This window comes from Chamaea fasciata, unplaced genomic scaffold (genome assembly GCF_029207755.1).
Source record: "Chamaea fasciata isolate MVZ Bird 193981 ecotype frontalis unplaced genomic scaffold, bChaFas1.0.hap1 SCAF_57, whole genome shotgun sequence".
Lineage (NCBI taxonomy): Eukaryota > Metazoa > Chordata > Aves > Passeriformes > Sylviidae > Chamaea > Chamaea fasciata.
Window position 1 is genome coordinate 45,551 of NW_027094142.1, and position 22,308 is coordinate 67,858.

General features: G+C 37.3%; 1 protein-coding gene across 1 annotated transcript in view; it reads right to left on the bottom strand.

Annotated features, from left to right (window-relative positions):
• The window catches only part of LOC136304197 (maltase-glucoamylase-like), a 68,372-nt gene that overhangs the window by 34,064 nt on the left and 12,000 nt on the right, over positions 1 to 22,308 (bottom strand). Inside the window, exons 9-25 of the mRNA XM_066207823.1 lie at positions 21,589 to 21,714; positions 20,505 to 20,636; positions 20,317 to 20,424; positions 19,119 to 19,232; positions 18,286 to 18,370; positions 17,291 to 17,408; positions 15,246 to 15,417; positions 13,957 to 14,073; positions 13,115 to 13,269; positions 10,502 to 10,586; positions 8,875 to 8,931; positions 7,403 to 7,527; positions 6,639 to 6,727; positions 6,268 to 6,317; positions 5,218 to 5,391; positions 1,812 to 1,961; positions 519 to 728 (exon numbers count right to left, since the gene is read on the bottom strand). Coding sequence (XP_066063920.1) covers positions 519 to 728; positions 1,812 to 1,961; positions 5,218 to 5,391; positions 6,268 to 6,317; positions 6,639 to 6,727; positions 7,403 to 7,527; positions 8,875 to 8,931; positions 10,502 to 10,586; positions 13,115 to 13,269; positions 13,957 to 14,073; positions 15,246 to 15,417; positions 17,291 to 17,408; positions 18,286 to 18,370; positions 19,119 to 19,232; positions 20,317 to 20,424; positions 20,505 to 20,636; positions 21,589 to 21,714 — 2,067 coding nt within the window. The remainder of the gene's footprint in view (positions 1 to 518; positions 729 to 1,811; positions 1,962 to 5,217; positions 5,392 to 6,267; positions 6,318 to 6,638; positions 6,728 to 7,402; positions 7,528 to 8,874; positions 8,932 to 10,501; positions 10,587 to 13,114; positions 13,270 to 13,956; positions 14,074 to 15,245; positions 15,418 to 17,290; positions 17,409 to 18,285; positions 18,371 to 19,118; positions 19,233 to 20,316; positions 20,425 to 20,504; positions 20,637 to 21,588; positions 21,715 to 22,308) is intronic.

The following is a 22,308-nucleotide window of genomic DNA, read 5'->3' on the forward strand; positions in this document are numbered from 1 at the left end:
AATGGCAGCGGTGTCACTCCACATCCCAATTAAACTCTTAATTAATTACCCCGTTAATGAGGCCCCACCTTGAACCTCCAGGCTCAGGACGCCAATGGCTGCGGTGTCACCCCACATCCCAATTAAACCCTTAATTAATTACCCCGTTAATGAGGCCCCACCTTGAACCTCCAGGCTCAGGATGCCAATGGCTGCGGTGTCACCCAACATCCTAATTAAACCCTTAATTAATTACCCTGTTAATGAGGCCCCACCTTGAACCTCCAGGATCAGGGCACCGATGGCTGCAGTGTCACCCAACATCCCAATTAAACCCTTAATTAATTACCCCACTAAGGACGTCCCACTGTATGGAAGGTCACCTGCAGGTTCCGGTTGCTGCTGATGTCAACGATGACGTCACAGATGATGCAATCGACGACGTCACCAACATTGTCACCATGCTCATGGCAGCCATGCTGTCGCCCAGCATCCCAATTAACCCCTGAGTTAATTACCCCACTAACGAGGCCCCTCACCTTGAACTGCAGCAGGTGGTCGGTGTGGAAGGTCACCTGCAGGCTCAGGTTGCCGATGACGTCACCAATGATGTCATCGGTGACGTCATCGCGCTCCCTGCTGACGGCGGCAGTGGCGCCGGTGTCCCAGTACCGGATTTCCGAGGCCACGTAACCGTTGTCGGGGCCGTCGTAGTGGCAGTAGGGGACACGTTGGGCCGAGGTGGTTTCCTGTTAATTACAACCATTTCTTTAATTAATTCATCCCTTAATTAGTTCTTGCTTCGGTCATCGTTCATCGCAAAAAAGTCATTTCTTTAAAAAATGGCGGCCGAATTTGGCGCTGCTACCAACCGATCAAACCCCATCGAGGTGGTTTCCTGGTAATTACAACCAATTCTTGAATTGATTCCTAATCAATCAATTAATCCCTTAATTAATTCTCTTTTTGATCATCATTTATCCGAAAAAAGTAGGGTTTTTTAAAATGTAAAACGGCGGCCAAATTTGGCGCCTCTACCGATCCAGCAAACCCCATCGAGGTGGTTTCCTGGTGATTACAACCAATTCTTTAATTAATTAATCCCTTAATCAATTAATTAATCCCTTAATTCATTATCTTTCCCCTAAAAAGTAGGGGTTTTTTACAATGGAAAATGGAATTTGCTGCCGCTACCGTTCGCTCAAACCCCATCGAACCTCCCAATCCTTATACAGAAATCATTAACTAATTACAGAATTAATCAGCCCTAATTAATGCCTTCCCAACTGCCCAGAAAACCAAATATGGCAATAATCCGCTTTCACTCAAATTAACAACAAAAAACCTCCAAAACTCCTTTTTTTTTTTTGCCCATTTGGGACGTTTTCCAAAGGATTTGCCCCAAATTAATGAGCAAAATCCGGTGACAGCTTTAATTAGCTGAATAATTAATCATCAGACTAACTAACTTTCAAATTCCACTACGGAATCTTCTTCCCACTACGTTTTTCCCAATTTTTTTGGATTTTCCCAGGGATTTTCTTCTGCTTTTTTCCTTCTCCTTTCCCAAATTTTGCCCTTTCACAACTCTTTTGTCCATTTGGAAAAAAACCTGTCTTTTCACAATTCTCAGTTTTCCCAAATTTCGCCTTTCCGAGACTTTTCACTTCCCGCGGCTTCATTCTTTTAACCCTTTCCCTTCCTCCCCGCAGGCGCCCTTTTGATTTTTCGCAGATTTCTGGGAGTTTTCCCTTTCCCCAAAATCCCAAACATTCCAGGATTTCCCAGGATTTTCCCGGGATTTCCCGGGATTGTCCCGGTGCTCCCCTCACATTCCAGACGCAGCCGAGGCTCCGGCAGCGCTCGGGGCTCGCGCCCTCCCCGGGGTGGCAATCGAAGCGATCGATGTCGCGCGTCCCCAGGGTCAAGGTCACGGCGTAGGATTGGCCCAGGCGGAGCTGCAGCCCCTGGACCACGGCCACCTGCGGGGGAGAGGGGCTGTTAATTAATTAAAAATCAATTAATTAATTAATTAATCTTACTGATCAATTATTTATTCATTTATGTATTTATTTTCTATCATTTATCTTCGCATTTTTATTTGTTTATCTATCTGGTGATCTAAGTTATCCATTTGTTGTTTCAAATTAATTTTTAAATTAATAATTTCAAAGGCAAGAATTCATTTTATTAACATCTGTTCGTTATTTATTTATTTATCTATTTATCGAAGTTATCTCTTTGTTATTTTAAATTAATTTTGAAATTAATAATTTCAGAGGAAAGAATTCATTTTAATAACATCTATTAAATATTTACTTATCGATCTATTTATCGAAGTTATCTCTGTTACTTTAAATTAATTTTTAAATTAATTAATTCAAAGGAAAGAATTCATTTTAATAACGTCTCTTGATCAGTTTTTAATTTACTTATTTATCTATCAGTTAAAATTAATTTTAAAATTAATTATTTCAAGTTAAATAATTTCTGTTCAATAATATCTACTCATGTCTTTTTTATCTACTGTTTACCTATTTATTATTTATGTATTTATTTATCTATTTATCTATCAAAGTAATCTATTCGTTATTTATAGAAATTCGTTATATATAGAAATATATAAAACTACGCGTTTCATATTTATGAAAATATTTCAAATAGATGTATAGATAGAATGATATTTTGATGAATCGACCATTGACTGAATTCCCATTTTCCAACCCAAAATTCCCATTTTTTAACGCCAAATTCCCCTTATTTTCCCTGACCTGTGTGGGGGCGGCGTAGGTGACGTTGTGGTGGTAATTATTTAGGTGTAATTATTGATTTTAAAAAATAATTTATAATAACATTACTGAAAACAATAATTAACTTAAAATCGATAATTTTATTAATTAAAATAAAAATAATTTGGTGACGTCCAGACACCTTCACATGACCCAATTTTCTGCCATTCCCGTTGACCAAATTCCCATTTTCCGACCCAAGAATTCCCATTTTTTAACCCAAATATTCTCGTTTTCCAACCCAAAATTCCCATTTTCCAACCAAAATTTCCCCTTTTTTAACTGAAAATTCCCATTTTTAGACACAAAATTCCCACTTTTCAACCCCCAAATCCCCATTTTTCACCCCAAATTCCCCGTTATTTCCCCTGACCTTTGTGGCGGCGTCGTAGGTGACGTTGTGGTGTCAGTGATTTTTAATTATAGAATTATTTTCAATCATAAAATTAGTTTAAGTGTAATTTTAATTAAATATCAATTTACGTAGTGCAGAGACCTCCCCGTGTCGCAATTTCCGCCGTTCTCATTGACCAAATTCCCGTTTTCCAACCCAAATTTCGCATTTTTAACCCCCGAAATTCCCATTTCCCCCCCTTAAAAAATTCCCATTTTTAAACCTCAAAATTCCCACTTGTCAACCCCCAAATCCCCATTTTTCACCCCAAATTCCCCGTTATTTCCCCTGACCTTTGTGGCGGCGTTGTAGGTGACGTTGTGGTGTCAGTGGTTTTAAATTATAGAATTATTTTCAATCATAAAATTAGTTTAAGTGTAATTTTAATTAAATATCAATTTACGTAGTGCAGAGACCTCCCTGTGTCGCAACTTCCGCCGTTCTCATTGACCAAATTCCCGTTTTCCAACCCAAATTTCCCATTTTTAACCCCAAATTTCCCATTTTTAACCCCAAAATTCCCATTTCCCCCCCCCAAAAAATTCCCATTTTTAAATCTCAAAATTCCCATTTTTAACCCCAAAATTCCCATTTTTTAACCCCAAAATTCCCATTCCCCCCCAAAAATTCCCATTTTTAAACCTCAAAATTCCCACTTTTCAACCCCAAAATCCCCATTTTTAACCCCAAATTTCCCGTTATTTCCCCTGACCTTTGTGGCGGCGTCGTAGGTGACGTTGTGGTGTCAGTGATTTTTAATTATAGAATTATTTTCAATCATAAAATTAGTTTAAGTGTAATTGTAATTAAATATCAATTTACGTAGTGCAGAGACCTCCCTGTGACCCAATTTCCGCCGTTCTCATTGACCAAATTCCCATTTTCCAACCCAAATTTCGCATTTTTAACCCCAAAATTCCCATTCCCCCCCCCAAAAAATTCCCATTTTTAAACCTCAAAATTCCCATTTTCAACCCCCAAATCCCCATTTTTCACCCCAAATTCCCCGTTATTTCCCCTGACCTTTGTGGCGGCGTCGTAGGTGACGTTGTGGTGTCAGTGGTTTTTAATTATAGAATTATTGTCAATTATAAATTTAAGTGTAATTGTAATTAAATATCAATTTACGTAGTGCAGAGACCTCCCCGTGTCGCAACTTCCGCCGTTCTCATTGACCAAATTCCCGTTTTCCAACCCAAATTTCCCATTTTTAACCCCAAAATTCCCATTTTTTAACCCCAAAATTCCCATTCCCCCCCCCAAAAAATTCCCATTTTTAAACCTCAAAATTCCCACTTGTCAACCCCCAAATCCCCATTTTTCACCCCAAATTCCCCGTTATTTCCCCTGACCTTTGTGGCGGCGTCGTAGGTGACGTTGTGGTGTCAGTGGTTTTTAATTATAGAATTATTGTCAATTATAAATTTAAGTGTAATTGTAATTAAATATCAATTTATGTAGTGCAGAGACCTCCCCGTGTCGCAATTTCCGCCGTTCTCATTGACCAAATTCCCGTTTTCCAACCCAAATTTCGCATTTTTAACCCCAAAATTCCCATTTCCCCCCCTTAAAAAATTCCCATTTTTAAACCTCAAAATTCCCACTTTTCAACCCCAAACTCTCCATTTTTCACCCCAAATTCCCCGTTATTTCCCCTGACCTTTGTGGCGGCGTCGTAGGTGACGTTGTGGTGTCAGTGGTTTTTAATTATAGAATTATTGTCAATTATAAATTTAAGTGTAATTTTAATTAAATATCAATTTACGTAGTGCAGAGACCTCCCCGTGTCGCAACTTCCGCCGTTCTCATTGACCAAATTCCCGTTTTCCAACCCAAATTTCCCATTTTTAACCGCAAAATTCCCATTTCCCCCCCCAAAAATTCCCATTTTTAAACCTCAAAATTCCCATTTTTTTACCCCAAAATTCCCATTTTTAACCCCAAAATTCCCATTTCCCCCCCCCAAAAAATTCCCATTTTTAAACCTCAAAATTCCCACTTTTCAACCCCAAAATCCCCATTTTTCACCCCAAATTCCCCGTTATTTCCCCTGACCTTTGTGGCGGCGTCGTAGGTGACGTTGTGCTGGGAGGCGACGGTGCCGCCGGCGCCGTCGGTGACGGCGACGCCCAGCGGCGCCCGCGGCAATCCCAGCAGCCTCAGCTCCCGGAAGTGCAGCCCGTGGGGGTCCGAGTAGTTGTTGTGGGTCACCGACAGCTCCAGAATGTTCTGGGGTGAAACCGGAGAGTTTTGGGTTCGTTTTGGGCGGGATGTGTAAAAAATGATAAAGTGAATGCATTTTAATATTTAATTTTTAAAGTGTAGTTCATATATTTATATATTTAAATTTTTATATGTAATATAATACAATATAATATAATGCCATAACATACATAATTTCTGTAATATTATATAATAATGCACTTAGAACATTATAATATATATTATTATAACATTGTTAAAAATAAAAATAAAAATAAAAATAAAAATAAAAATAAAAATAAAAATAAAAAAATGCAATTTAATATAATACAATTTAATACAATATGACACAACATACGATAACGCAAATAATTTATATAACAATATCTAATACACTGATAATATTATGATGTATATTATAATAATATTCTATAAAAATAAAAATTAAATAAAATAATATAATATAATGCAATATAATGTGATATAATGTAATATAACATAATATAACATAATGCAATATAAATTTTTAAACTTTTATATAAAAATACATATTTGCAAAATAATATATTAATAAATCAATATACTATATACTTATATTATTATATACTTATATATGATTATAATTTTCGTATGCAGCATAATATACACGATAATAATATATAATAATTTAATATGATATAAATTAATCGAATATATCATGATATATAGAATAAAATTATATATATAGCAATAAATATAATAATATTATATAATGAGAGTATAATAATAAACAAGAATAATATAATGTATATAATCCTATAGCACAATAAAATGTTATACTGGATAATAATAATACAATATAATATTTAATTAATTGCTCAATCCCAGAAATTAGAATTCGGTGCTCTGAAGCTGGTGACTCACGTTAGAAAAGCGGAAGTTGTAGGAAATGTAGGATTTGGTGGCCACGGTGTCTAAAATGGGAGGAAAAGAAATAATCATCGTAGCAATTATAGTAAGAGAAATAATTGCAATGATATTAATAATAATATTAGTATTAATCATTATTACTATAATTATATGATATAATATGACCTATTATAACATATTAATATTAGTAGTAATTAATCTAGTAATAGTAATCTAGTAATAATAAGTGATAACAATTATATGATATTAATACTTATTTTAAAATTTTGATTATTAAAATTATTAATTATTTTAAATATTAAAATTATTTTGAAAAAAAATATTTTTAAATGATATTTTAATTCTTTTTAAATTATTATCCTCACCTGCGGATTCTCCGTCGTCCCAGAAAAGTTCCCCCGTCGCCTCCTGGTTCTCATCCAGCGCCACGATCAGCCCCATGGGGTTTCTGCGGCTGGCATTAATTATTTGAGACAATTAAATATTAATTAATTAATTAATAATTATTTATTGATTATTAATTGTATACCAGAACCATTAATTATATCAATTTCCATTTATATTTGTTACAGACTGAAAATTTCCCATTGTCAGAAATTTTTCGGCGTTGGATGATTTTTGATTCTTTGGGATGAAGATTGTTCTAATATCGATTAAATTAATTAATCGCTGATAATTAGATGAGCCTCAGGCAGGTTGGAAAATGAATGGAGGAAGGTGAAGAGGAAGAGGGAATCAAAGATTAAGAAGGTCGAGAAGACCAAGAAGAAAATGAAGAAGATGATGATGATGATGAAGATGAAGCAAAAAAAGACAAAGATGAAGAAGATGATGAAGAAGATGAAGATGATGAAGAAGTAAATGAAGACAAAGACATTGAAGAAGGAGAAGAAGATGCAGAAGATGCAGAAGATGCAGGAGAGGAAGAAGATGCAGGAGAGGAAGGAGAAGACAATGAAGGAAAAGAAGATTCCGATGAAGAAGAGGAAGAAGAAGAAGGAGGAGGAGAAGAAGAAGACAAAGAACAAGAAGAACAAGAAGACAACGAAGATGAAGATGATTAGGATGAAGAAGCCAAAGATGTAGAAATCATCACCATCATCACCATCATCATCATCATCATCATCACCTGGTGGCCGTGGTGGTGGCCGGCTCCTGCGTGGGGAAGATGACGCCGCCACGCAGGTGCAGCCCCAGGCGGTCCCCGGGCAGGTACAGGTGAGTCCACGTCCCCCGAAGCCACAGCCGGGAGCCCTGCGAGAGGAGGAGGAAGAAGAAGAGGAAGAAGAAAAGAGAGGAAGAGGAGAAGGAGGTGGTGGAGGAGGAAGAGGAGGAGAAGAAAGAGGAGGAGGAAGAACAGGAGGAAGAAGATGAAGGAGACAAGAAGAAGACAAAGACAGTGAAGATGAAGAAGGCAAAGACATGAAGGAGAAGAAGAAGAAGAAGATGATGATGATGATGATGATGATGATGATGATGATAAAGATGAGGAGAAGGAGGAGGAGGAGGAAGAGGAGGAACGGGAGAAGGAGAAGGAGAAAAGGGGAAAAAGGAGGAGGAGGAAGAGGAGGAGGAAGAAGACAAGGAGAAAAAGGAGGAAGAGGAGGAGGAGGAAGTGGAGGAGGAAGAAAAAGAGGAGGGAAAGGAAGAAGAGGAGGTGGATGGGGAAGAGGAGGAAGAAGAGGAGGAGGAAACGCAGGAATAGGGGGAACGGGAAGAGGATGGGGAGAAAGAGGAGGAGGATGGAGAAGAGGAAGAACAAGAGGAAGAAGGAAAGAGAGGAAGAGGAGGAGGAGGAGAAAAATGAGGAGGAAGAGGAGAAGGAAGAAGAGGAAGAGGAAAAGGAGGGAAAAGAGGAGGAGGAGGAAGAGGAGGAAGAACAAGAGGAAGAAGGAAGGAGAGGAAGAGAAGGAGGTGGTGGAGGAGGAAGAAGAAAGGAAGGAAAGGAGGAGGAGGAGGAGGAGGAAAAGGAAGAATGGGAGGAGGGGGAGGAGGAAGAAAAAGAGGAGGAAAAGCAGGAATGGGAGGAAGAGGAAGAGGAGGAAGAGGAAGAGGAGGAGGAAGAAGAAGAGAAGAAGAAGGAGGAGATGGAGGAGGAGGAGGAAAAAGGAGGAGGAAGAGGAGGAAGAAAAGGACAGAGGAGGAAGAAGAGAAGGAGGAAGAGAAGGAAGAGGAGGAAGAAGAAGAAGAGAAGAAGGGAAAAGAGGAGGATGAGGAAGAAGAAGAGGAAGAAGGAAGGAGAGGAAGAGGAGAAAGAGAAGGTGGAAGAGGGAGAGGAGGATGAGGATGAAGAGGAAGAAAAGAAAGAAAAAGAAAAAGAAGAAAAAGAAAAAGAAAAAGAAAAAGAAAAAGAAAAAGAAAAAGAAAAAAGAAAAAGAAAAAGAAAAAGAAAAAGAAAAAGAAAAAGAAAAAGAAAAAGAAAAAGAAAAAGAAAAAGAAAAAAGAAAAAGAAAAAGAAAATGAAAATGAAAATGAAAATGAAGAAAAAAGTTTATTGTTTATTTATTTATTCAAACGTTTCAGTTTTTAATCCATTTATGAAAGAAATCAAAGAAAAACAATTTTAAAGTAAAATTTAACAAATTTTAACCCTTGACTCACCGACTCGAACTCGTACCAGACGGCGTCGGGGATGTAGGCCGAGATCACCTCCACCCCCTGGGGAGAAAAAATGGATTATTCCACTCAAAATTGCCCAAAACCCCCAAAATTCCAACAGGATTTGGCGCCCTGGGGATGAAAAATGGGAAATTCTGGAGAAAAACACCCAAAATTGCCCCAAATCCCCAAAATTCCAACAGGATTTGGTGCCCTGGGAATGAAAAATGGGAAATTCTGGAGAAAAAACACCAAAATTGCCCAAAATCCCCAAAATTCCAACAGGATTTGGCGCCCTGGGAGTGAAAAATGGGAAATTCTGGAGAAAAACACCCAAAATTGCCCAAAATCCCCAAAATTCCAACAGGATTTGGCGCCCTGGGAGTGAAAAATGGGAAATTCTGGAGAAAAACACCCAAAATTGCCCAAAATCCCCAAAATTCCAACAGGATTTGGTGCCCTGGGAGTGAAAAATGGGAAATTCTGGAGAAAAACACCCAAAATTGCCCAAAATCCCCCAAAATTCCAACAGGATTTGGCGCCCTGGGTTTGAAAAATGGGAAATTCTGGAGAAAAACACCCAAAATTGCCCAAAATCCCCAAAATTCCAACAGGATTTGGCGCCCTGGGAATGAAAAATGGGAAATTCTGGAGAAAAACACCCAAAATTGCCCAAAATCCCCCAAATTCCAACAGGATTTGGCGCCCTGGGAGTGAAAAATGGGAAATTCTGGAGAAAAATACCCAAAATTGCCCAAAATCCCCAAAATTCCAACAGGATTTAGTGCCCTGGGAGTGGAAAATGGGAAATTCTGGTCCTTTGGGGTTTTTTCGAGTGTTTTTTGGGTGGGTTTTTTGGTTTTTTAGGCTTTTTGAGGTTTTTATGGACTTTTTTGTGGGTTTTTTGAGTTTTTGGGGGTTTTTGGAGGTTTTTTGGGGGGGATTTTGGGGTTTTTGGGGCGTTTTTTGAGGGGTTTTGGGGGGGGTTCTTAAGGTGGTTTTTTGGGCCTTTTTGGGGTTTTTTGGGGGTTTTTGGTGGTTTTTTGGCTTTTGGTGGTTTTGGGAGGGATTGGGGTGGTTTTTTGGGCGGTTTTTGGGAATTTTTGGGAGGTTTTGGGGCATTTTTTGTGGTTTTGGGGGTTTTTTGGGCTGTTTTCTTGGGGTCTTTCGGGGCGGTTATTTTGGGATTTTTTATTTATCTTTTGGGGGGTTCTTTTGGGGTTTCGGGGGTTTTCAGGGTTTTTTTCGAGTTTTTTTTTAGGGTTTTTGGGGGTTTTTCTGGGTGTTGTTTTGGCGATTTGGGGGGTTTTGGGCGGTTTATTTGGCGTTTTTGGGGGTGTATTTTTGGGTTTTTTTGGGTTCTTTGGGGGCTTTTTTGGGTTTTTTTGGGAGGTTTGGGCGGTTTTGGGGCCTTTTCGGGGGGATATTTTTGGCTTTTTTGAGGTTTAGGGGTTTTTTTGGGCGAGTTTTTTGGCATTTTGGGGGTTTTTTGGGTTTTGGGGGGGCGTTTTGGGGGTGTTTTTTTAGGGTTTTTGGGGCATTTTTTTGGGTTTGTTGGGGGTGGTTTTTGGGGGGGTTTTGGGGTATTTTGGGGGGTGTTTTTGGGGTATTTTTGGGGTTTTTCACTCACAGGCTCAAGCACGGGGGTGATGAGGAGCCCCGGCCCCCACAGGAACTGCTCATCCACGTCCCACGTCGCCTCCTCGGCGTAAAACCTGCTCGTTAGTGACATTAATTAATTTAATGAGTGGCTAATTACGTCCCACGTGGCCTCCTCAGAGCAAAACCTGCTCATTAGCAGCGTTAATTAATTTACTGAGTGATTAATTGGGTGTTAATTAGGGTTAATTCCACTTCCCACGTGGCCTCCTCAGCATAAAACCTGCTTGTTAATTAATTAATGGCATTAATTAATTTAGCAAGTAATTAATTTGGGTGTTAATTAAGGTTAATTCCACTTCCCACGTCGCCTCCTCAGAGTACCACCTGCTCATTAGCAGAATTAATTAATTGACGGTGTTAATTTAATGAGTAATTAATTGAATGTTAATTAAGGTTAATGCTTTGAGGTCGGGGAGGTTTGAGTCTCCTCCCAGGATTGGTTTGGAAGCAAATCTGGTTCGTTAATGAGGAGTTAATTATTAATTAATTAATAGTTTTCTCTGGGGTGAACTGGGCAATGTCAAGGTCACAGCCAAGCTTAAGATCCAAGGCAAGACCAAGATCAAGATCCAAGTCAAGATCAAGATCCAAGTCAAGATCCGGACCCAAATCAAGGCCAAGGGCAAGACCCAAGCCAAGATCAAGGTCAAGACCAAATCAAGGTCAAGATCCAAATCAAGATCAAGGTCAAGATCCAAGTCAAGATTGAGATCCAAGTCAAGATCCAAGTCAAGACCATGATTAAGATCGAAGTCAAGATCAAGGATCCAAGTCAAGGTCAGGACCCAAATCAAGGCCAAGGGCAAGACCCAAGCCAAGATCAAGGTCAAGACCAAATCAAGGTCAAGATCCAAGTCAAGATCCAAGTCAAGATCAAGATCCAAGTCAAGATCAAGATCGAAGTCAAGATCAAGGATCCAAGTCAAGGTCAGGACCCAAATCAAGGCCAAGGGCAAGACCCAAGCCAAGATCAAGGTCAAGATCAAGTTCCAAGTCAAGATCAGAACCAAGGCAGGATAAAATTCCAGATCCAAGTCGAGGTCAAGACTCAAGGTGAAGGTGAAGGTCCGTATAAAGGCCCAGCTGCATTACTCCCATCCCCAGCTGCATTCCCTGCTGCATTCTCAGCTGCATTCCCATTCCCAGCCGCATTCCTGCTTGCGTTATTCCCATTCCTGGCTGCATTCCAAATGCATCCCCATTCCCTGGTGCATTTGTGGTTGCATTATTCCCATTCCTGGTGCGTTATTCCCCAGTGCATCATTTCCCGGTGCATTCCCTGGTGCATTCTTCCCATTCCCGGTGCATTATTCCCCTGGTGCATTATTCCCATTCTTGGCGCATCATTCCCGGTGCATTCCCAGCTCCAATGCCATTCCTGAAGCATTATTCCTCGTGCATTACTCCCATACCCAGTGCATCATTCCCTGGTTCATTCCCCCGGTGCACTATTCCCATTTCTGGCTGCATTATTCCCAATCCCGGTGCATTATTCCCATTGCCTGGTGCATTATTCCCATTGCCAGTGCATTATTCCCAATCCTGGTGCATTATTCCCATTGCCCGGTGCATTTTTCCCCAGTACATTATTCCCAGTGCATTATTTCCCTTCCTGGTGCATAATTCCCTGGTGCATTATTCCCATTCCCGGTGCATTATTCCCTGGTGCATGATTCCCAGTGCCTTATTCCCATTCCCGGTGCATTAATCCCATTCCCCGGTGCATTCTTCCCATTCCCTGGTGCATATTTCCCCTGGTGCATTATCCCCCAGTGCATTATTCCCCTGGTGCATTATTCCCATTCCCGGTGCATTATTCCCCTGGTGCATTATTCCCATTCCCAGTGCATTATTCCCCTGTTGCATTATTCCCCTGGTGCATTATTCCCCTGGTGCATTATTCCCATTCCCAGTGCATTATCCCCCAGTGCATTATTCCCCTGGTGCATTATTCCCATTCCCTGGTGCATTATTCCTGGTGCATTATCCCCCAGGTGCATTATTCCCATCCCCTGGTGCATTATTCCCATTCCTAGTGCATTATCCCCCAGGTGCATTATCCCCCAGGTGCATTATTCCCATTCCCAGTGCATTATCCCCCAGTGCATTATTCCCCTGGTGCATTATTCCCATTCCCTGGTGCATTATCCCCCAGGTGCATTATTCCCATCCCCTGGTGCATTATTCCCCTGGTGCATTATCCCCCTGGTGCATTATTCCCATTCCCAGTGCATTATCCCCCAGGTGCATTATCCCCCAGGTGCATTATTCCCATCCCCTGGTGCATTATTCCCTGGTGCATTATTCCCCTGGTGCATTATTCCCCTGCTGCATTATTCCTGGTGCATTATCCCCCAGGTGCATTATTCCCATTCCCAGTGCATTATCCCCCAGTGCATTATTCCCTGGTGCATTATTCCTGGTGCATTATTCCCCTGGTGCATCTCCCGGTGCACGATTCCCCAGTGCCCGATTCCCATTCCGCTCCGCATTATTCCCGGCGCATTCCCAGCTCCGTTCCCGTTCCCGCTGCATTATTCCCCCGTTGCATTTCCGGCTGCGCGGTTCCCGGGCGACTCACTCATGCAGCAGGGGCCGTGTGACGGTGTCGCCGCGGGCGTGGGCGCGGCGCAGCAGCGAGTACAGGTACGGCAGCAGCCGGTACCGGATGTTCAGGTAGTGCCGGGCGGAGCCGACCAGAGCCGAGTCGGCGCCGAACCACGCCGGGTCCTGCGGCTGCGGGCACGGACGTTGCATTTTATTTTATTGCATTTTAATTTGTTTTATTTCATTTTATTTTAATTTTACTTTATTTCTTTTTTTTTTTTTACTTTATTTCATTCTCTTTCAAAATTGCGTTTGTTTTATTTTATTTTTTGAATTTCGTTTTGTTTCAGTTCTTTATTTTATTTTATAAAATTAGTTTCATGTTATTTCATTTTACTTTTAAAGTTTGGTTTTATTTAAAATTATTTCTTTTTAATTTTCCATTTACTTTTAAGTTCATTTCATCCCATTTTATCTTATTTTTTAAAAATTAGTTTTAATTTATTTAATATTAATTTTTTTAAAAAAACCTCCTTTTTTTTGTTTTGTTTTAAAATTTATTTTAAATTTTATTTAATATATTTTAGAATTTATTTTATTTTTCAAAATTCTTATTCTATTTTATTCTATTCTATTCTGTTTCGGTATATTTTATACTTTACATTTTATAGTTTATATTTTATAATTTTCATTTTAATTTTAATATTTTTATTTTATTTTATTTTATCTTACGCCCACTGACAACAACTCCAAAAGTTCAACTACACCAAACCTCCCCAACTATCCAAAAACGCCGGAGGAGCCCAAATCCCAATTTTTTTTCCCCCCTCGATGAATAAATTCAATTCCCAAAGGGAATTTCGGGGGTTCTCTCACCTCGCCGCCGTCGCCGTTGTGGTTCCGGGCCAGGGGGAAAAAGGCGCCGAGCTGAGCCCAGCGCCGGCACAGCTCCTCCGAGGGGCCGCCCCACGAGCCGCAGATCGGGCCGCCCACCTGCCCCCAAATTCAAGTCAAATTGAAATTGAAATTGAAATTGAAATTGAAATTGAAATTAAAATTAAAATTAAAATTAAAATTAAAATTAAAATTAAAATTCCAATTCCAATTCCAATTCCAATTCCAATTCCAATTTTAGTTAGAAACTGAAATGGAAATTGGAACAAAATCAATCTATACGTCTATTAAAATTCATCCGCCAATGCGACAATAAGAGCTATACTGTATATGTAGTATGCATATTATATCCAGAATAAAATAAGATTTGCAAATATTAAAATTTAAAACATTGCAAACATAAACATAAAATATTATATTATGCATTATATTAATATATGTAAAAGGATATATATTGGTATATTACATTATGTTTTATTATATTCCATATATTTTATAATATATAATATATTATCACATAGAATATATTATTATATGCATATAATATTTAACATATATATTATCAATACATTTATTCTCTTCATTTTTTTTCTCTTTTTCCCACGTTTTTGCCCCAAAACTCACAAAGGGTGAGAGGCTGAGCACCAGTAGGGCAGAGCTGTCCCAGGTATTATTATATATAATTAATATAATAATAAATTATCTCATAGATAATATGTAGCGTTGATACTCATAATATATAGAATAACACAATTATAAACAATGTAGTATATACACAATATATATAATATATTAAAATAACGTATAAAATGTTGCAATATATAATATATATTATAATTATACAACATATAATTATATAATTGTAAAAGCATATACTATATATTATATAAATATCTATTATAATATAGAATATATATTACAATTGAATTGTATAATATGTAATTTTATATATAATACATAATCTACGTTGCATATATCATTATATATGGTATAAAATATTTATATTGATATATATTATTTTTCTATATTCTATATATATATTATCTATATTATAAAGATACGTATCATAGATAATATTATATATCTCTAATATATTTATTATAATCTATAATATATATGCATAGATAATAGAAAATATATAAAATATAAATATTTTATATTTATTGTATATGTATTATATATATATATAATATACATCTATAATAATATAAAATATCTAATAAATACATTGATTTTGTTCAGTTTTTCCCCATTTTCGCCCCAAAACTCACGTAGGGGATCCCGAAGAGGCCGAACTCCAGCACGGTGGGCGTGGCCGCTCGCAGCTGCCCCCACGTGGCCGCCGTGTCCCCCAGGAAGTGCCCCCCGAGGCGGCCGGAACCGGAAAAGGTGGAGCCCGAAACCAGGAAGGGGCGGAGCCCCGGGGACAGCCGGGACAGCGCCCTGGGGGGGGAAAAACGGGAAATTGGGAATCGATCCAAAAGGGATTTGAAAACAAAGGGGGTTGGGGTGGAATAAACTGATGGATTAAAGTGAGATTTAAAAAGGGAATTGGGGTGGAACAGTGGGATGGAACCGTGGGATGGAATCGTGGATGAAAATGAGATCAGAAAGGAAATTGGGGTGGAGGAATGGAGTGGGATTGGGGATTAAAATGAGATCAAAAAGGAAATTGGGGTGGAGGAATGGAATGGAATCGTGGATTAAAATGAGATTAAAAAGGAAATTGGGGTGGGAGAATGGAATGGAATCGTGGATTAAAATGAGATCAGAAAGGAAATTGGGGTGGGAGAATGGAGTGGGATTGGGGATTAAAATGAGATTAAAAAGGAAATTGGGGTGGAGGAATGGAGTGGAATCAGGGATTAAAATGAGATTAAAAAGGAAATTGGGGTGGGAGAATGGAGTGGGATTGGGGATTAAAATGAGATCAAAAAGGAAATTGGGGTGGAGGAATGGAGTGGGATTGGGGATTAAAATGAGATTAAAAATGAAATTGGGGTGGAGGAATGGAGTGGAATTGGGGATTAAAATGAGATCAAAAAGGAAATTGGGGTGGGAGAATGGAATGGAATTGGGGATTAAAATGAGATCAAAAAGGAAATTGGGGTGGGAGAATGGAGTGGAATTGGGGATTAAAATGAGATTAAAAAGGAAATTGGGGTGGAGGAATGGAGTGGAATTGGGGATTAAAATGAGATTAAAAAGGAAATTGGGGTGGAGGAATGGAATGGAATCAGGGATTAAAATGAGATTAAAAAGGAAATTGGGGTGGGAGAATGGAGTGGAATTGGGGATTAAAATGAGATTAAAAAGGAAATTGGGGTGGAGGAATGGAGTGGAATTGGGGATTAAAATGAGATTAAAAATGAGATTGGGGTGGAGGAATGGAGTGGAATTGGGGATTAAAATGAGATTAAAAATGAGATTGGGGTGGAGGAATGGAGTGGAATTGGGGATTAAAATGAGATTAAAAATGAGATTGGGATGGAACAGTGGGATGGAATCGTGGGATGGAATTGTGGATTAAAATGAGATCAGAAAGGAAATTGGAATTAAATAATGTAATGGGATAGTGGACTAAAATGAGGTTAAAAAACAAAAGGAGATTGGGATGGAATAGTGGAATGAAATGCTGGAATAAAATGAGATTAAAAAGGGAGATGGAAACGAAAATAATGGAATGAAATAGTGAAATAAAATAACGGACTAAAAGGAAATTAAACCAAGAGATTGGGATGGAATGATGGGATGGAATAGTGGATTAAAATGAGATTTAAAGAAAAGAGATTGGAATGAGATAATGGAATTAAATAATGGAGTAAAATGAGATTAAAAATGGAAATTGGGGTGGAATGATGGGATGGAAGAGCGGATTAAAATGAGATTAAAAAAAAGAGATTGGAATGAGATAATGGAATTAAATAATGGAGTAAAATGAGATTAAAAATGGAAATTGGGATTGGACAGTGGGTTGAAATAATGGAATAAAGTCATGGACTGAAATGCGGTTAAAAATGGAGATTGGAATGTAATGAGGGAATGAATGAACGGAATAAAATAATGACGCGAAATACAATAATGAAATAAAAAAGGAGATTAAAAAAGGAGATTGAAACGAAAGAATGGGATGAAATAGTGGACTAAAATAACGGACCAGGAGGAGATTAAAAAATGAGATTGGGATGGAACTGCGGGGTGGAATAGTGGATGAAATGAGGTCAAAAAAGGAGAATTCCCGGAATAATTCCCAGGCTAATTCCCGGGCGAACTCCCAGCATTCCCGGGCGAATTCCCAGCATTCCCTGCTCCCCACCGTCGCGTGGCGCGGGCCGTGCCGTGCCCGTAGAGGTTGTGAAGGTCGTAGAGGCGGCCCCAGGCCTGGACGGCGTCGGGGCACAGCGAGCGCCGGAACAGCGGCACGTCAGCCACGGCTGGGAAGGGGGGAAAACAATTAAAATTGGGTATTGTTAATTGTTTAATGAGGGTTAGAAAAGTCGTAACGCTGTTATTAATAAGTTAATGCTTTAATTTTAATATTTTAATGTTTTTGAATGTTAATATTTAAAAATTTTAAATAAATTCTTTCTACTTCAATTTCAATTTCCATTTGCATTTCTATTTCTTCTTCTATTTCTTCTTCTATTTCTATTTCTATTTCCATTTTTATTTCCATTTCCATTTCTATTTCTATTCCTATTTCTATTTCTTTTATTTCCATTTTATTTCCATTTAATTTCCATTTCCGTTTCTATTTCTATTATTTTATTTCCATTTTATTCCCATTTTATTTCCATTTTATTCCCATTCCAATTTTATTTCCAGTTCCATTCCCAATCCTATTTCCCTTTCTCTTTCTCTTTCAATTCCATTTCCATTTCCCTTCCGCTTTTGCTTTGAATAATAAAAATAAGAAATAAAAGCAGAAATAAACATAAACCCCACCGAAAAAAACCCCAAAACCCTGCAAAAATAAATAAACATTAGGGAAACATGAAAACAAATATTAAAAAAAAACAAACCAAAAAAAATCCCCCAAAACCCGCAAAAAACCCCGAAAAAAAAGAGCAATAAACACGAAAATTAACCATAACCGTAACATGAAAATTTTTAAAATTAATACTACTAATAAATGAACTAAATTAACTAAAAATTAAAACAAAACCCGGAACAAACAAACATAAGCAATGAACCCCAAAACTAACCACAGGCATAAAGCTAAAATTAATAAAATTAGTAATAATGATAATAAATGAACTAAATTAAGATAGCAATAATTAAATTAATTGTTATTAATGAAGGCTGGCTCACAGGGGGTGTAGGGGGGGAAGTTGAGGCCGTTGTCAGCGCAGCCTCGCACGGAGCCGGGGACGAAAGTCGTGGCCTCGTTCATGTCCTGGGAACATCCCGGGAAATAAAATCCCGGTTAATTACACTTGGATTTAAGCGATCCAAATTAAAACGGGAATATTGGAATAGGCCAAAATAGCTGAAGATTTTAATCGCTTTATAATAATATTATCATTCTTTGAATAGATAAATGTTAATATTAATATAATTATATTAAAACATTACAATGCCCTATAAACAATTAATTCATAATAAAAATTATTATATAATTGTATATTAGTAATAGTAATATTAACGTTAATATTGGCATTACTATTAAAATTAACTGAATATATCCTATTAATTTATTAATTCAATATTATTAAGTATTAATAGTATTTATTAATTTAAATTATTAATTCAATATATTTAAGAATTTTAATATATCTTTTAAAATTAAATAATAGTATTAATAATATTTCTTTAATATTATATAATTAGTATTAATTAATAATATTGCTATTAAAATGTACAATTTAATAGTTAATATTAATGTAGTTATATCAACAATTAAATAATATTATTAACATGATTATAATAGACTATAAGTATGAATTAATAATATTAATTTTAAAATATAATGAGATGATATTAATATTAATATATTAATAATACCACATAAATGAATATTAATAATATTAATAATTATTTTGTGGTTCTTTCCGGGAAATTTCTCCTTGAATTAATCAGATTAGAACTGGTTTTGATCCTGGCGGATTTTGGGGTGAGAACGGGGGATTTTGGGGCTGCCTCACGATCCAGACGCCGTCGTAGGGGACGATCTGGTGGAACCTCTGCATTTCCTCCTCCCACCACTCGACGCATTCGGGGTTGGAGAAATCCGGGAAAACCGCCCGGCCCGGCCGCGCCTTTGGGGAGAAAAACGCCAAATTTGGTTAAAAACGGAGGGAAAATGGGAATTTTCGTGGTTTTCAAGGGGGTTCTTGGGGGTTTGGGGGGTTGGAGGGATGGGAATGAATATTAATGAGAAATAAAATTAAAAGTATGAAATGCATGAGTGGAAATGAATCAAAGTTTGGTTTAAATTTACAATTAATTCTCTTTCCAATTCCCAATTCCCAATTCCCAATTTGCAATAAATTCCCTTTCCGATTTCCGATTTCCAATTTCCAATTTCCGATTTCTAATTTCCAATTTCCAATTTCTAATTTCCAATTTCCAATTTCCAATTTCCGATTTCCAATTTCCAATTTCCAATTTCCAATTTCTAATTTCCGATTTCTAATTTCCAATTTCCAATTTCCAATTTCCAATTTCCGATTTCCAATTTCCAATTTCCAATTTCCAATTTCCAATTTCTAATTTCCAATTTCCGATTTCTAATTTCCAATTTCCAATTTCCAATTTCTAATTTCCAATTTCCGATTTCTAATTTCCGATTTCCGATTTCCAATTTCCGATTTCCAATTTCCAATTTATAATTTGCAATTTGCAATTTACAATAAATTCCAGTTCCAGTGAAGTCCCTTTAAAATTAATGATTTACAGCCGGGGGCAATTAATTCCCTCTGCCAATCAACCTCAGAACCTGCTAATTAATGAGTTAATTCCCTCTCCAATTAACTCCTGTTGTTACAATATCACAATATTAGAAACAGTTAATTAATTACCTAATTCCCTCCCCAATTAACTCCTCCTATTACACTATTAATTAACAACGAGTTAATGAATTACCTGCCCAATAAACTTCCATTTTTACAATATTACAATATCAGAACCCGCTAATTAATGAGCTAATTCCCTCCCCAATTAACTCCTGTTGTTACAATATCACAATATTAGAACCCGGTAATTGATGAGTTAATTCCCTCCCCAATTAACTCCCCTTATTACAATTTCACAATATCAGAACCCGATAATTAATGAGTTAATTCCCTCCCCAATGAACTTCTGGTATTACAATATTAATTAATTAACTCATTAGTTAATTACCTCCCCAATTAGCGGGGTGACGCCGTCGGACTCGTTGACCCACACCCCCCTCTGGCTGCCCCGTTGGAACGTTCCGTAGTCGTCCCCATCGGCGGCAATGGCGGCGTCCTAAAAAACATTCAAAAAATTTCCCAAATTTCCGCTTTTTCCACCCAAAAAAAAGGGGGAAAACTGGGAATTTCCCTGACCAGGGTGATGAGGAATTTCTGGCCGGCGGCGCTGAGGAATTCCCGGAATTTCGGGAGGTCCCCAAAGTTGGTTTGGTCGTAGGTGAAGTCGCGGCGTCGGTCCATGGCCTCGACGTCGGCGTATTGAACGTCCTGAGGTTGGGGTGAAAAACGCCAAGTTTGGGAAATTTTAATTTAAAAAAAAATTTTAAATTAATTTCATTTTTCATTTTAAATATTTATAGATTTTTTTTAATTTAAGGGGGTTTTATAAAAATTTTTTAGGGATTTTTATTTAATTTAAGGGGGTTTTAATTTTTTTTTTAATTTAAGGTTGGGGTTTTTGTCATGAAAAATGTCGGGTTTGGGGAAAATTCAAATTTTGTTTAAATTTAATTTTAAAGGGAAAATTTCAAATTTTGTTTAAATTCAATTTAAAATTAATTTTAAATTATAATAATTTTTAAATTTTAAGGGTTTTAAAAATTTCAAATAATTTCAATTACATTTCTTTATTTACTTACTTCAATTTTCACTCATTTAAATTTAATTGAATTTTTTTTTGTTAAATTATTTTTTGCCACGAAAAAAAATGCCAGATTTGGGAAAATTTAAGGTGGTCTCTTTTTTTAAAAAATGTTATTTTAATTTAATTTCATATTATATTATATATGTGTTATTTAATGCATATAGCACATCTAATATCTAAAATATATATTATGAATATAATGTATTATGAATATAATATATTATTAATATGTACTAATAATATAATACGCATTATTATAATAAAATATCGTATTAATATATACAGGTATGTACATATATTATAATATGCACATATAATACATAATACATAGTAAATCTTATACGATATTAATAAATATTATGTTATGTAATGTATTTAATTTATATAATACAATATAATGTAATATTACACAATGCGATATAACATATAATTACAAAAATATAAAAATAAAAAAAATAAGAATAAATAAAAATAAAAATAAATAAAAATAAAAATAAAAATAAAAATAAAAATTAAATTAAATTAAATTAAATTAAGTTAAATTAAATTAAAATAACAATAATTTCCAGCACTCACGTAGGGCAGCTGGATCTGCCGGTTCCGCTCCACCACGGCCTTGAGCTGCTCCAAGGAGCCGTAACTGCTGCGGCTGAGCTGGAACCCCAGCGACCAGTAGGGCGGGAGGGCCGGGAGCCCGAGAAACTGAGAATTCAACCCCGAAATTATTCCTTTCCCTGAAATTCCAACATTCCGACCCAAATCCGCGAGGCCTAACCAGGTAAACTGGGGGTTGAACCCAAAAATGATTCACAGTCCTGAAATTCTCTGATCTCAACCCAAATCCGGCAGCTCGAACCGGATAAACTCGGAATTCAACCCCAAAATTATTCCTTTTCCTGAAATTCCAACATTCCGACCCAAATCCGCGAGGCTTAACCAGGTAAACTGGGGATTCAACTCAAAAATGATTCACAGTCCTGAAATTCTCTGATCTCAACCCAAATCCGGCAGCTCGAACCGGATAAACTCGGAATTCAACCCAAAAATGATTTAATTTCCTGAAATTCCAACATTTCAACCCAAATCCGGGAAGTCTAACCAGATAAACTCAGAATTCAACCCAAAAATGATTTGATTTCCTGAAATTCCAACATTGCAGCCCAAATCTGGGTGGTCTAACGAGATAAACCAGGAATTTGACACAAAAATGACTCAATTTCCTGAAATTCCAGCATTTCAACCCAAATCCGGGAGGTGGAAGTTCCATAAACTGGGAATTCAACCCAAAAATGAGTC